Source organism: Letharia lupina, assembly GCF_014066315.1.
Source record: "Letharia lupina isolate WasteWater1 chromosome Unknown contig_4, whole genome shotgun sequence".
Taxonomy (NCBI): Eukaryota; Fungi; Ascomycota; class Lecanoromycetes; order Lecanorales; family Parmeliaceae; genus Letharia; species Letharia lupina.
Window position 1 is genome coordinate 786,929 of NW_023502973.1, and position 14,458 is coordinate 801,386.

The 14,458-nt window shown below is 51.4% G+C and overlaps 5 protein-coding genes across 5 annotated transcripts; 3 read left to right on the top strand and 2 right to left on the bottom strand.

Moving 5' to 3' along the window:
• Positions 1-170: 170 nt before the first annotated feature.
• On the top strand, positions 171-2,951 carry HO133_007807 (uncharacterized protein; the record flags this gene model as incomplete). The annotated part of the gene is made up of 5 exons (XM_037298677.1): positions 171-818; positions 993-2,267; positions 2,318-2,417; positions 2,466-2,800; positions 2,850-2,951. 5 exons carry the CDS (start codon positions 171-173, stop codon positions 2,949-2,951), a joined length of 2,460 nt encoding a protein of 819 aa, XP_037156013.1.
• Positions 2,952-3,752: 801 nt separating this feature from the next.
• On the top strand, positions 3,753-6,043 carry HO133_007808 (uncharacterized protein; the record flags this gene model as incomplete). Its single annotated transcript, XM_037298678.1, has 9 exons — positions 3,753-3,792; positions 3,842-3,891; positions 3,950-3,984; positions 4,044-4,119; positions 4,174-4,272; positions 4,324-4,444; positions 4,492-5,109; positions 5,162-5,374; positions 5,421-6,043. The coding sequence occupies 9 exons, from the start codon at positions 3,753-3,755 to the stop codon at positions 6,041-6,043; spliced, it is 1,875 nt and encodes a 624-aa protein (XP_037156014.1).
• Positions 6,044-7,587: 1,544 nt separating this feature from the next.
• Positions 7,588-8,206, top strand: HO133_007809 (uncharacterized protein; the record flags this gene model as incomplete). Its single annotated transcript, XM_037298679.1, has 2 exons — positions 7,588-7,785; positions 7,922-8,206. The coding sequence occupies 2 exons, from the start codon at positions 7,588-7,590 to the stop codon at positions 8,204-8,206; spliced, it is 483 nt and encodes a 160-aa protein (XP_037156015.1).
• A 614-nt stretch (positions 8,207-8,820) lies between these two features.
• Positions 8,821-11,418, bottom strand: HO133_007810 (uncharacterized protein; the record flags this gene model as incomplete). Its single annotated transcript, XM_037298680.1, has 3 exons — positions 8,821-9,174; positions 9,228-9,363; positions 9,413-11,418. The coding sequence occupies 3 exons, from the start codon at positions 11,416-11,418 to the stop codon at positions 8,821-8,823; spliced, it is 2,496 nt and encodes an 831-aa protein (XP_037156016.1).
• A 1,082-nt stretch (positions 11,419-12,500) lies between these two features.
• On the bottom strand, positions 12,501-14,186 carry HO133_007811 (uncharacterized protein; the record flags this gene model as incomplete). Its single annotated transcript, XM_037298681.1, has 4 exons — positions 12,501-13,727; positions 13,777-13,869; positions 13,922-14,047; positions 14,103-14,186. The coding sequence occupies 4 exons, from the start codon at positions 14,184-14,186 to the stop codon at positions 12,501-12,503; spliced, it is 1,530 nt and encodes a 509-aa protein (XP_037156017.1).
• Between the last annotated feature and the right edge of the window lie 272 nt (positions 14,187-14,458).

Below are 14,458 nucleotides of genomic sequence, written 5' to 3' on the forward strand. Positions count from 1 at the left end.
CCGCACATTTCTAGACTCTAACCTAGCATTTCCGCGCTAAGATTGCCGCCAGCTGCTAGAGCAGAGAGACAGAGAGACAGACAGACAGACAGAGGAGCATGGACTACAAGCCAAGGCGACTCACAAAGCAACCACCGCCAAGCAGCTCTTTCAGCGATCCCCCAGCCAGTATGAATCAAAGCTCTACCACAAACCTGCAGAGACAGCCATCGTCCTCCCAGTCTCCCGCAAGCAGCCACGACAGCCATCGTCGCACTCCTTCCTACCACACCTCTTCCAGCTCATCCCTCGATCGATCACCAAACACACCTAGCGGCTCTCAATTCGGCAACCCAACGTCCCTTGATGCATACAGCGAAGCGTATAGCAATCGTCACCGATTTTCGGCACGTCAGTCATTTGATGAGAAGACCTCCGATGAGTTCAATGCGCATCCCGGTACATTGACCCAACTCGACTCCACAAAAGCCTCTGGATTTCAGAACTCTCTAAGGAGACCCGGTCCGCCTCCGCTGTCCTACACAACTCCGAATGCGAAGATGATGAGCCCATCTTTGCGCCAGTCCGCAAGCTTCTCTATTGGCGATCGATCAATCAACAACGTTGCCCCGCCCGACTCCGACGCAGGAACATCTACGTCAAAAAGATACTCAGACGAGGCAAGGAATTCTACGCCATGGAAGAAAAAGAGTGGCATTTCCTCTTTCATAGGCAGTGTTTTGGGTTCCCCACGATCCAACAGCGTCAAGATCTCTGCGCCAGAAAACCCAGTGCATGTTACTCACGTAGGCTTCGACAATGAGACTGGCCAATTCACGGTATGCCTAGTTTTCCTATCGTCATCTCTACTTCACTCTTTTGATTCCCCTGTATTATCGTTTCCAAGTTTGCAAGACGATGCGCAGAGCGAGCGCGACTAGGAGTGCTTTTCTTGCCACTTCTGCACAGCAGATGTTACTCTGGTGTTGCGACACTATACTGACGAAATGCAGGGTTTACCCAAGGAGTGGCAGCGGATGCTACAGGAGAGTGGAATCTCGAAGATGGAGCAAGAGAAGAATCCGCAAGCCATTGTGGACATCATGACTTTCTACAAGGACACTGCCGGAGGTCAAGACGAGGAACAAGTGTGGCACAAGTTCGATCACGCCAGGGCTGATGATCCATCGGGGTCCGGGTTAAGTCTTCTTACACCTACAAATTCAGCTCCTCAACAAACTCATTCGCATCTTTCCACCATCACGAGTCCTCCGACAAGCCCTCGTTTCCCTTCAAACCATGAAACTAGCTTCGAAAATCCACGAGCGCCTCCGCCCATTCCTAGAAGCATGCCAACAGCCAACAATTTTACGACCGGTCCTCCACCTATGACTCAGTCGACTCTAGTTGCTCAACGTCCTGCGCCTCGAGCACCCGGCGCACCTACAGCAGCGAATCTCACGCCTGCTCGAGTCGCACCACATGCACCGCACGTTGCTAAGGAACCATTGCCAATGCAGGGTAGACCAAGCGATGAGCTGCCAATACGAAACCGTTCGGTATCCAATGCAGCCGAGGAGACAGACCGCGACCTTGGTCTCCAGCGCCAACCTTCAAAAACCCAAACCAATGGACTTACGCGGCAGACGTCTCGCGCTACTCCCGGCCAAATCAGTAGCCCAGTTCAGTATCAGCAGCAACAGGAACACCCTCTTACTCCGGTCCAAAAACCGCTTCAAAGCAAACAAATCGACAGAAGCCCAAGCCAACGGCAACCACCTCAGCAGCAGCAGAACGCGCCTATATCTCCACCACAGCCATTCTCTCCTACTTCTCCAGACCCGCAGAATGTTCCACATCCAACGCATCAAGCTCGTTCAGGGCCTAACCCAAGGCGACGACCGAACCGGAACACTGGGGGCATCGATATCGTAGCGAGACTCAATGCCATATGTACAACGGGAGACCCTATGAGGCGGTACAAGAACCTGAATAAGATCGGCCAGGGTGCCTCTGGGGGTGTCTACACAGCCACTGAAGTAGGCACTAACAAGTGCGTGGCCATCAAACAGATGAATCTTGAGCAGCAGCCGAAGAAGGATCTCATTATCAACGAGATCCTTGTAATGAAAGACAGCAAGCACAAGAACATTGTAAACTTCATGGACAGCTACTTGCGTCAAGGAGATCTATGGGTGATTATGGAGTATATGGAGGGAGGCAGTTTGACCGATGTCGTAACATTCAATCTGATGAGCGAAGGGCAGATTGCTGCTGTTTGCCGGGAGGTTCGTCACGTGTGCATATCGCATGTTTGATTCAGCTGATTTGTTCCCAGACATTAAACGGCCTACAACACTTGCACTCCAAAGGCGTCATTCACCGAGACATCAAGTCAGACAATATCCTGCTTGCTATGGACGGCAATATCAAGCTCAGTGTGTTCGCCTTTCTGACCTATGGGGACATGTGCTAATAGCTCCTAGCCGACTTCGGTTTCTGTGCTCAAATCAATGAATCTCATAACAAGCGCACCACGATGGTTGGCACTCCTTACTGGATGGCGCCAGAGGTTGTAACTCGGAAGGAGTACGGCCGCAAGGTAGATATATGGAGTCTGGGAATTATGGCCATCGAAATGATTGAAGGGGAGCCACCATACCTCACAGAATCTCCGCTTCGAGCCCTGTACCTGATCGCCACCAATGGAACGCCAAAGATTAAGGAAGAGCACGAATTGTCACAGGTGTTCAAGGACTTCTTGAACTTTGCACTCAAGGTGGATCCCGAGAAACGTGCATCTGCCCATGACCTCTTGAAGGTACGGACATCGAGTGAACATCTCTGTTGCACCTGCTGACTCCCTGTAGCACCCATACTTATTGACCGCGGAGCCCCTGATCAATCTGGCTCCATTGGTACGATCAGCTCGTACCAGCCGGGCCGCGGAGAGAGCCCAGAAAGGTTCTTGAGCGCATGATAGACACCGCGTGCTTCCGCAACTTGCACCAAATATTGCTATCTTCGATTATGACCGCTCGGCGCTGAGCTTCCACAGCTGGAGGCCTTCATCGACCATATCGGGCCCTCTCGTCCGTCATGAATGACCTAATGTTCCCAATGTCGTGGCTCGCAGACCAAAGTCAGATATTATGATCTATTCTTCATACATTATAGGTACTATATTTTTGTCAAAAGGACTGCGCATACTCCCCCACGTCTGCTTCAATCTGCGCCAATGCTAGTAGCAGGCGAGCGAAGATGCGATAACCAAAAAAAACTCCCCCATTTTAAGAGGCGCTGGAGCTTGTTTACATAAAACCCCAAGTCCTACTCATGGCGCTTCAAGAGTGCTCTTCGGCACAGCTGCCGATGGGTTGGGCTGCTGATTTGTTCTGATACCACGAGTCGTGGAAACATTTATGACATGCCATCACTTTTCGGCGAGTCAGTCTAGAAATACCAAAATTATACAACGCAATGCAATGCAATATCTCAGAAGACCAAAATCTGTGTGATCAAATGAAGCTTTCTACAGAACTCATAGAAGAGAGCCAACGCCTCATCATTTTCGTCATAGCGGCAGTTGAGCCACAGTTAAGGTAATTAGATCTGCCGCTAGTGAAGGCCGCAAGTCAGGATGTCCAGGGACTCCAGGCAGTGTTACAGTGTTACCAGGCTCTGATGAATTCTCTCACATACTTCGATTCTCCTCATTCAACTTAAATTTCGGATTCTGTATATTTACTTGTGATTCGGAAATTATTGCAGCTATGTTTCGAGCGCAGCAGAATGCATTCGATGACGCCGTCGGTAAGCTTCTCCGTCAGGAAGCTCCAGGCAGTCACTGATCGTAGGACAGCAAAAGCAACCGATGAAAACCTCACGTCAGAGAACTGGGAGTATATATTGGTATGAGACGAAGCTACCTCTCCTAACGTTGGCATGATCAAATGCTGAGAACTACTAGGACGTTTGTGATAGAGTCGGCGCAGAAGACTCAGGGTTTGTTACAGCCATCTTGACACAGCATTGACGCTCAGGCTGATTTGGCTATCCTTTAGAGCAAAAGATGCGGTTGCCTCCATGATCAAACGACTTGCCCACCGAAATGCGAATGTGCAGCTCTACACACTGGAGGTACGACCATCATACCTGTGGACGGAGAAACCGGTGCTAACAGCTGTGATAAAGCTAGCGAATGCGTGCTCCCAAAATTGCGGTCCAAAGATGCACAGGGAATTAGCTTCGAGGAGCTTCACAGATGCACTACTACGACTGGCGGGCGATAGGGTACGCTGTTAAGGCAGAAGTCGGCGAGGCTACGTGCTGATCTACATTCAGAATACACATCAACAAGTGAAGGCTAAGATCCTAGAGCGCATGGCAGAATGGTCAGAGGAGTTCTCGAAGGATCCTGACCTGGGCATTATGGACCAGGCGTATATGAAGCTGAAGACTCAAAGTATGCCTGATCACCGTGTCGAAGAATCGAAGGCTTATCCCTTACAGATCCGAATCTTTACCCACCGTCCAAGCCAAACAAGCGTCAAATCACAGATGTTGATAGACAAAAGGAGGAGGAGGAATTACAAATGGCGCTGGCACTATCAATCAAGGACAAGCCTGCGGCCGGACAAGCATCAGGAAAGAAGGCCAGCCCAGCATCATCTTCGACAGCTGCCGGTCCTTCGCAACAGATGGCACCCGCACAACCTGTGTCATCAGGCACGACCGCAGCTACAGTTTCAAGGGTGCGAGCATTATTCGACTTTCAGCCTTCAGAAGCCGGAGAATTACAATTTCGCAAAGGTGATATCATCGCTGTGATGGAATCAGTTTACAAAGACTGGTGGAAGGGCTCGTTGAGAGGACAGACCGGTATCTTCCCGTTGAACTATGTCGAGAAATTGGCGGACCCCACTCAGGATGATCTGCAGCGAGAGGCGCAAATGGAAGCTGAAGTCTTTGGAGAGATCAAGAACGTGGAAAAACTTCTGACATTGCTAAGCACCAGCAGTTCAGAGCTGAATGTCAGGGATAATGAAGAGATCACGGAGCTTTATCACTCAACGCTGGCGATACGACCGAAGCTCATTGAGCTGATTGGGAAATACTCGCAGAAAAAGGGTAATGATTCATCAGGCTTCTTTAGAGAGCCAGTGCTAATGGTTCAATGAAGACGACTTTACGCAGCTCAATGAGAAATTCATCAAAGCACGGAGGGATTACGAATCGCTGCTGGAAGCTTCGATGTCCCAACCTTCACAGCCTCAGTATGGTCGCCAAAGCCAGCCACAGTATGGGTTTGATGGTGGTTATCCACAGCAGGGACCACCTCCCCAACAAGGTCCTGGTCGCTATTATACCCCTGGTCCGAACGGTGTTCCTCCTGGTAAGCTAAAATTCTCGGAGGACTCTACTATTACTCACAATGACAGACTCTCGCACCCCAAAGCCGCAGTATCCAGCTCAGAATGGGCCCCAACCGTTTTCATATGCCGGTCAAGCACCACCATCCCAGCAACCGCAATCACAATATCCAACTCACGATCCTCGCAACCGAATACCATCCGGTAACCAGGGTCCACCCTCATCAGATCCCTATTCCCACCGCCCACAATCAACCTACGACAATCCGCAAGAGCTCTCCTCATCTTCCTACGCAAGCCCCACAGACACCCGGCCCCAATCATACCCCCCTCATGTCCAACAATCGAAGGCCGAGAGCGAGTACTCACCCTCCCTCCACTCTCCTACAGACGGCGAGCCCTTTGGACAAGCGCAGCAATCTCAAGCACCGTACGCCAGCCAACAAGCTCCTTACCCTCACACTCCCGTGGGCCCTCCCTCTACCCAAGACCACTACGCACCGTACAACCAAGCACCACCTTCACAACCGCCGCCTCAAGCGCCGTCTCCTAGCATGGGCCAGAACCCATATCCGGTCCTCAACTCGGGACCACCTTCAGGCGGGTACCAGGCATATCATGCTCCGCCGCCGCAACAGCAGTCGGGCTATGTTGCTGAGGCGCAAGGGAATCCAAATGATTTCTACAGGTAACCGATGACGCATCGAGTGGAAGCATGGCGTTCAGGCGATCAAGATATAGCCGTGTAACCTTACCGTCGAGCTTACTTGTGAAGAGAATCATCATTCACGCCATGCAGTGCGCAATATATTCATTTCAGTCAAGTGGATGAATACAACGGGAATCTTGGCACTACAAGACGACAGATATATGCCCCCACTCATTCGACGCTCGCCCGTGGCTAACGTTCTGATGCTAGAGTCGCGTCATACTGTGTTTCTCTCACTTCCATTGCTGTGGCACCCTCACTTATTGGAACATCAAATTGGCACACTCACAACCACCGTGACTTCGACTCAGAATTTTGCGGACTCGCACAACTTGTGGGAGGCACCACCAGCTATACAGCAACGGGAGGATGAAAACTGTCCAGATCTGCTGAGCGTGAACGTGGAGATTCGAGACTACCTCGGGACTCACCCTCGGAGTTGATATGGAAATTTTAACGCGGACTCAGGAGTTGGCTCCAGGCAGTCAGTCATCTCAATCGCCCTCGGACGGTTACTACACGGCAGTTTTGTTGTATGAGAGTCCAGTCGAGAGGCACAGAGCACTTCTCCAGCTGATGTCCTGGCCTACCGCGGACTATGGTGAATTTTGTGACGTCAACGATTAGGATTTGTGGTATACTGCCGCAGTCGATGAACACGTTTTAAACCTCATTGCTATATAACATGCCCCGTGACCTGGTAGCAAGAATGTTCTATCCTACAAGAGGTCGTATGCTTGCTGCTAAGTTCCACGCAAGGCGCAAAATAGAAACCGTGGTATACGGCAAAGGAGCATCGGCTGCTTCACTTATCTACGCTTGAACGGGGGACACATGGGTGACTATCACTTTCCTTCACACCATTCATTGCTACATAGAAGAGTATGGGCGTTTTGGGACGCGAAGGGGATCTCAGAGTACATACCCTGGAAGTTCGGAAAGTTTGTTCTGGCGAGACTCCTGCGATTCGGGGAGCAACTTCTGGGTGAGGGTATCACTCGGAAGCGCAAAGATATTTGAAGGAGAGGAGAGCGAGCACATGAACGATAGATACATAAAAAGCTTCAATTCAATATATCTTGCAAGATCTCACCCTTTGTAAGGCTAGGATTCTGCTTGTTTGACATGTAAGGTCAGAATAAAAGAAGAAGCTGTTAAGCACCACTCGCAAAGGGGGATTCTCTGCAAGTGCCGTTTGTTGATAACAAAGCCCAACAGAAAAGTCTTGGCAGATTCCAAATCTCCTAACGCCACCCTTTCCGTCCCGAGCTAGCGCCCGCATTGATGCCATCATCCCGCCCAAGTGGCGTCGAGTGCATATCAATCACGATGCGTCAACAACATCACCACCCATCCCTCGCTCTCTCCACCCTCTCTCTACAAAACCCCCCAAACCCCATGCGCGTCCCAACCCTCCCGACCCTCATCCGAACCCTCACCCTCGCCAACATCACCGCGACCCTCCCCCGCCTGCCGCAGTCCCCCTTCGCCAACGGTCGCCACCCGACCCGCCTCCTCCTCCGGTCCATGCCCAGCGTCCCCTTCCTCGGCTCCCTGTTCGGCGGTCGGCAGTCCAGAGACATGACGGACTACCCGGTCAAGAAGGGCGAGGACGAGTGGCAGGCCGTGCTGTCGCCGGAGCAGTTCCGGGTCATCAGGCAGAAAGGGACCGAGGCGCCCTTCACGGGGGAGTACGATCGGCACATGCCGTCCGAAGGCACCTATGTGAGTCCTCCCGTCCCATCCCGCTGCATCGATCTATGTACATAGCCAAATCACCGGCCCTCGATGCGAATGGAACCAACAAGAAGAATCCCCCAACCCCCCCCTTCTCTCCCTCTCTGACCCCCCACCCTCACAGGAATGCGCCGCCTGCCACACCCCGCTCTACCGCGCGACGCACAAGTTCAAGTCCGGCTGCGGCTGGCCCGCCTACTTCGACTCCATCCCCGGCGCCGTGACCCGGCACACGGACTCCACGTTCGGCATGGCGCGGACGGAGATCCTGTGCAGCAAGTGCGGCGGCCACCTGGGCCACGTGTTCAAGGGGGAGGGCTATCCCACGCCGACGGACGAGAGGCATTGTGTCAATAGTATCAGTTTGAAGTTTGCGAAGGAGGACCGGGAGGGGAAGTCCGGGGTGTGAGATGGAGATGGTGAAACGAAGGGGGGTGGGGAGGAAGGGGTGGGGTGGAGGCAGCAAAAACTGGTAGTGGTAGAGATTCGTGAACAAAACATTGTTTTCAACCCTAGAATGTTGTGTCTGCGTCGGTTGATTTGAATTTCAATTGAATTGAATTGAGCGTAAAACGTCCGCTCAATGATTCTCGCTCATGACTTGTCATAATATACACAGATCCTCAGTTCGCTGAGGGTAATCATCTTCTTCTTCTCTCTCTCGCTATCCAGAAACTTCCATCGTTCACGCGCGGTTCGGAAGCCACTCCAGTTTCGACGTTCTCGATCCTTTAAAACGCGCTGCGTTGACATCATGAGAGCACTGAAACTGGTCCCATGTATTCCGGAAGCTTCGGCTCGCTCATGTACGACTGCGTCGATGGGCGTTGTGTATGCCCTGCCCTGCTCGGATCTTCAATCTTTGCTTTCGCGCTCTGAAAGTTGGACCGAAAAGAGCCCAGACACGTCCACTACGGACGAGCGACGAGCAATGCTGGCTAGTCATTCAAGGCCTCAATCTCCGAGGTCCATCTCTCGCAATCTGTAAAACACTTTATGCACAAACTCAACCCCGAACTCATATCACCACATGTCATCATCGGCCGCCCTTCCCGGCTCATCGAATTGGCTCTGCTGGTATTGGTAAGGATTTGAGAGCTGCGGGTTGTTATATCCTTGGCGACGTTGTTGACTCCCAATTGCTTGATTTGGATGCCCATTGCCACTGTCCTGACTATGCTGACTGGCTCGCGACTGCGGGCGGTGTCTGTTATCATGAGGTAGATTTTCATGTTCGTAGTCATCCATGAAGCTATCATGTTGTTGTACTGGGGCTAATGCTGGTAGCGTCGGTACTTGGGACTGCAGAGCAATCACTTGCGATTGGACCGACGCGGCTTGTTGCGCTTCTTCTTCTTCTTGTTGTCTTTGCTGTTGCTGCTGGGTTTGTCAGAGGTGCATGGGGGTTCGACAAAGGAAGCAACGCTCACCTGCTGGTACTTCTGATACTGTGCGAACTCCTCTGGCTGATCCTTCTTCTGCTGAGCCGCCTGTTGCCGCTGGGCTGCCGATTGGGGAAGTTGTGCCTGGGGATGCATCTGTTGCACCTTTGCGAGATAGGAATACCTGAAATCGTTAGTACCATTGACGAACGGGCTCTCTTCAGTGCACCTACATGAAGTTGCTAAGCAAGACCTGGGAATGCAATGCGCGGCGGGGATTCGCGAGTTTGATATGCGCCATGCGGTAGATCGCCCGCTCCTCTAGAATGGAGAATCGTGTCCAGTTGTAGTCGATGTCTGGTTTCAATATTCGCATTGGTGGTTCGGGAGAGAGGTTGCGTGAGAAGTGCTTCTTCCCCCTAGACTCCTGCTCTCCCTTCTTCTTACCACCTCCGAATATTGATGAGATGAACCCACCTTCCTTCTCTTTCTTACCTTCATTTCCACTAGATTTCCGGGAGCTCTCTTTCTTTCGTTCTTCTTCGAGCTTTAGGTCTCCGCGGTCAAGTACAATGCTTTCTCGGCCTCGGCTGCCTTCCATAGTAGTCTGCAAGAGGTCGAGTCTTGTATTTTCGTGCGACTTGTCTAATGGTTTACCGAGCCGCGCCCTTACTTTCTTTTCTTGCTTGGCTTCCTCCGCTTTTCTCTTCTCTTTCTCCCTTTCTTCATTCCCTAAGAGCGAGCCCCAACTCCAACTTGATTTCCGGCCACTATCCGCCTTTTCTTGATCGGCCTTTTCTTTAGCCTTTCTAGCCTCTGCAGACTTTTTGTCTTCGGTCAACGTAGGGATGAAAGACAAGCTGTCTGTACGCGTGTTGTTTCCAGGTAGAGGAGAAGGATGGGAAGTCATATCGCTCAAGCTCTGATTGCTCTTTATGCTTTGATTTTGCCTTGACTGCGGAGTCCATTTCTGAGCTCTGGACGGACCTGCGGATGAAGAAGCTGAGGGTTGGTGGATAGGCGGCGGCTCATGTGATGTTGTTCGTTCAGGAACGAAGCCTTTTCTAGAAGCCGGTCTTGCCTCTTCGGGAGGTGTTTCAATAATGTGCGGTATCCCCTTTCCGAGCGCTTCTGGGGTAACACCTAATCTCCCGTTCGAAGCAATCTGCGAGACAAAATGCCTTGTGTGCGGGGCTATACCTGGTTGGTCCCGTAACTCTGAAGACTTGTGGTCCGTAGGCGCTTCATCAAATGACGAGGACAGCGATGTTCTTTGTGACACTCCTGGTGGAATCCCTGCACGCCTATTCATTCGTCCAGGTCGGGAGAAGTTCTCCGTAACTCGCTCGGGAGGCGGTGTAGGTTCTGTTTGGGCCCTCGAAAGCTTCTCGAAAGCTTCGTTCTGTGGAACGCTTGGTGCCGAAATTGGTAACTCCTCGCCATCTGTAGTATCTGACCTGAAGGCTGCACGTTTTGACATTGGGCCTCGTTCACCCTTACGTAGACTGCCACCTCGTCGGTACGTAGTGCGGGTCGATCGCCTCAACGAGTTACCCCCAGATGGAGCGCCTGGTAGGATTGGTACATCGTCTCCTGGAAGTACTTCCCCACCCTCAGCTCCAGTCTCCAAGCTCAGCCTCTGCATGATCTTCTCGGGTTCGTTGACGAGAGCCTCTAGGTCTTGTAGATTTGTGATGCCTGTACTCAATACTTTGTCCCCTGACTGCGATCTCTTCCGATCTAACACCTCAGCACCATCTTGATATCCATCCGCGCCTCGCCCCCCTGAATTGTCAATCTGCCTCGACAGCATAGATTTGCGCCTCCTAAGACTGGCGCTTGAGCCTCCCGGTTTTAAGCCATCTGGCGAAAGCGAGCTCTCCTCCGACCTCCTCTTCAGAGATTTGACCTTCTTATCCAGGAATGTTTTGAATTCCATTGGCGCCAGTTCTGGATGCACACTTGCAGGAACCCAGTACAGTCTAGATGCATCATCTGGATCAGTATCCATTGGCGGGGCGGTAGGCATACCGAAGTTTGAGGGAAAGGATGGCAGATCCGGATCGCCAGAAGCGTTTACGTCCATAGACATCCGCCGTATAGCAGCTAGGTTGCTGAGCTCCTGAGCCACAGCATTGGGGTTGGATTCGTAGTCGATGTCGTTAAGAGGGAAATGAGTGCTTGCCGTGTCGGAGTGGGTGCGGTGCAACGAGTTGCTTGGTGACAGCTGCCCTGCCATGGTGGGTGATATTGGCCCACCCTCGCCATCGCCAGAGTTGCTCCTGCTTGCCATCATTCTACCTTGTCCGTTGACTTGTGTAGGTGTTCGCTCATTGGATATGTTCCGGACCAAAGAATTCCGTGCGTTTCTAAGGGACTGTGGAGGAGAGGGTCCAGCTCTGGGTGGGGGTCGCCGTTGCGACTCTGATGTATTTGGTAGGTTTGCTGGGTTTGGCGGAACAAAGCCTAGAGGTCTTGAGTCTCGTCTCCCATTCTGGTATTCCCCGTACAAGTCCCCAATCGCTTCAGTTACGTGATGATTGTCGTCACTTATAGATAACTGTGGCACGTGCCCCCGCCTATTCGCTGCATGGTTCCCGTCAAATTGATAATTCCTGAAGGATGTCTGTTGAGAAGAATGCCCAGTAAGCTTGACACTTTCAATAATGGTTTAAACTGCTCAACGGTAGTGCTTTGTTAACGGTGATCCCGCCGAGATACAGCGGAACGGTCTTTACAGTCTTTGAAAGAACCGCATATGGTGCGGATAGGTATTCAGGGAAGCAATGCAAGGATTCTCAACTACCAATGACTGAGACCATACCTGCATGACGAAGTCCAAGAATGTGAATCGCTTGTAGCGTCAAGGGCGCGGCAAAGTGAGGAGAGGTGCGGATAGTATAGCATTCAGATTCATAAAAAGAGTCATTAGAGTATCACGATAAGAATACAGTTGTATATTGAAGGCACTCTGACCGATAACACACAGCCATGTCCAATTTGTCCCATGTGAATTATGAAGTCCAAAGTGACCAATCCTGGCCAAGCTCTTTGACCCGCTGGGTCGGATCAACTATATACCGAGGGCTGTCTATACTATTAGAGGCTAAAGAAAGGGGTGTACTCCGTAACTCCGCCCTCTTTGATTTGGTATCATGTTAGTGGTTCAGCTATTCCATTTGCTACATGCTTCTCGACGTATATATCTACGCCCAAAGACATTCAACAGAACGTATACTGATTGCTTATAAGATCTGCAAAGATCCATATTCTGCTGGCATAATTCTACCTCGGCCGAGGTCAGTGGTCAGTATTGGCCCATCAGTATTGTCCAGGCGCTCTCTCCACCCCGGACGTTGGAGCTCCAGTAGTGGGACTGTATCCCGTGCCTGCAGACTTTACCTCGCGATTCATCTGATCATAACCTGACACAGTTCCTGCACCCGGTGTAATCGATGCGCCTTGGTATCCAGTTCCTTGTTGGGGTAGGCCTTGGGTTTGCACCTGAGCTGGTTGTTGAGTCTGCACCGGAGCTTGTTGTCTAGTATCCTGATACTGAGGCGGCGCTTGTTGCCCTGACACGTTCCTACTTTCAACAGGACTCGAAGGCACAGAGCCACCAATAGCACCCTGCCCTGATGCCTCACGGATGGTGGCCCACCATTTCTCTGCATCAGCAGGCGACTTGGCTCGGAAAGCCAACTCATGGCTCATGGCAAGTTTAGAGCCCACTTTGCCCTTGGAGGCGTCCTTGCCTTTGACATTGAACTTTTCGCCGTCGATGTTGCCAACTGTGCAGTCTGGAAGATAAAGAGAGAGTTCGGGAACAGGATCCTTTTTATAATCATCGTCGTCTTTGAATTCGTGTAAGTACTTGGCCGGTGTAACAACATAGTAGCCAGCACTGTAGCCCTTGAGTGCCGCACGAGACTTGCGCTCAAGCGAACCAGCAATGAGCGGCCGTGTCGATGAGTGGTTTTGATTCGGGTAGGATATATTAGATACGGACCGCTTGGGCACAGACGGGTCTATCAAAGTGTTGCTGTTGCGGTGAACGAAGCCCTTGAACTCGAAATCAGGGGGCATCCGTTGGGCGGTAGAGATGATGTCCGAGTACATAGCTTTTTGTCTCTCGGATTGTCCAGAGACGCATTGGAGGAATGCAGACATAGCTTGTTGAATTGTCTGGATGACATGAGCTTCGAACTGCATGAACGAGTCTTGCACTGCAAGCAAGTCGTTGCGATTATTGTTTTCTTCCAACACTTGGCTATTAAGACGATGGTTTACACCACGTTGAAGGATGTAGGGGTCATTTGAAGCTTCGACCTTCCCCCCGGACGAGGCGAAAGCGGCACTGTGCTGGCCCAGGAGCTCAATGTGCTTCTGAGTTGTGTTCCTTGCCTTGTCGACTTCCTTTGAGCCCTTGGCGGCACCCTTGGTCAATTCCTTGTTCTTGTTCTTGATTTCGGAGTGTAGACGCTCGAGTATTGGCAAGACTGAGCCTTTGAGGTTCTTCTCTGTCTCCAGATGAGAATTGGCAATGCCCTGTAGGAACGATTAGCAATGACATTGCAGGACCTTTGAATATTCTGACCTGAGTATTAGATCGTATGCTCTCGAAAAGACCGGCAACCCCGCCCAGGCTTTGATCGAAATGATGGCCTTCTTTCAATGGGCTAGACACTGTCTGCGATAGAATCAGCACGGCCTGGTCCACCGACGAAGGGAGCTGTGCGTACCTTTAGGATCTTCTCGTACTCCTTGGCATGTGCCTTTTCCACCTTTTCTGTCTCGGTAATGTAACTCTCCAGATATCCAACAGCGTGCTTGTAGGCTTGAAGTCTTTCGAGGAGCAAACTGGATGTCTGGCCATGATGTTAGCATGGCCGCGTTAGGCACGAAATCTGAGATATAACAAACGTCGCTAGGATCGGTGTCAGGTACGGCTTCATCATCAGAAACAGAACCTCCGGTTTTTCTATACGGTAGGCCTTGACTAGCCATGTCTGCGGTTTTGGTATGATACTCTTTATGTGGCGACTAGAACAATTGAACGAGTGCTGGTCTGCGTGCTCTACTGTCCTTCTATAGGCAGATGCCTAAATATCTTTGGTTGAGCGACCTCTAAAATTAGTAAGAGCAAATGGGTAAGGGGGGAGGAGGAAAAGCGCAAGATGAAGAGCATTGCATGTTGAGAAGTTGAGATGTGGGCAAGAACGTTTCGGCTAGACGTCACCTTGCATGGGAGGGAAAGCAACATGAAGACGGTCACCTGC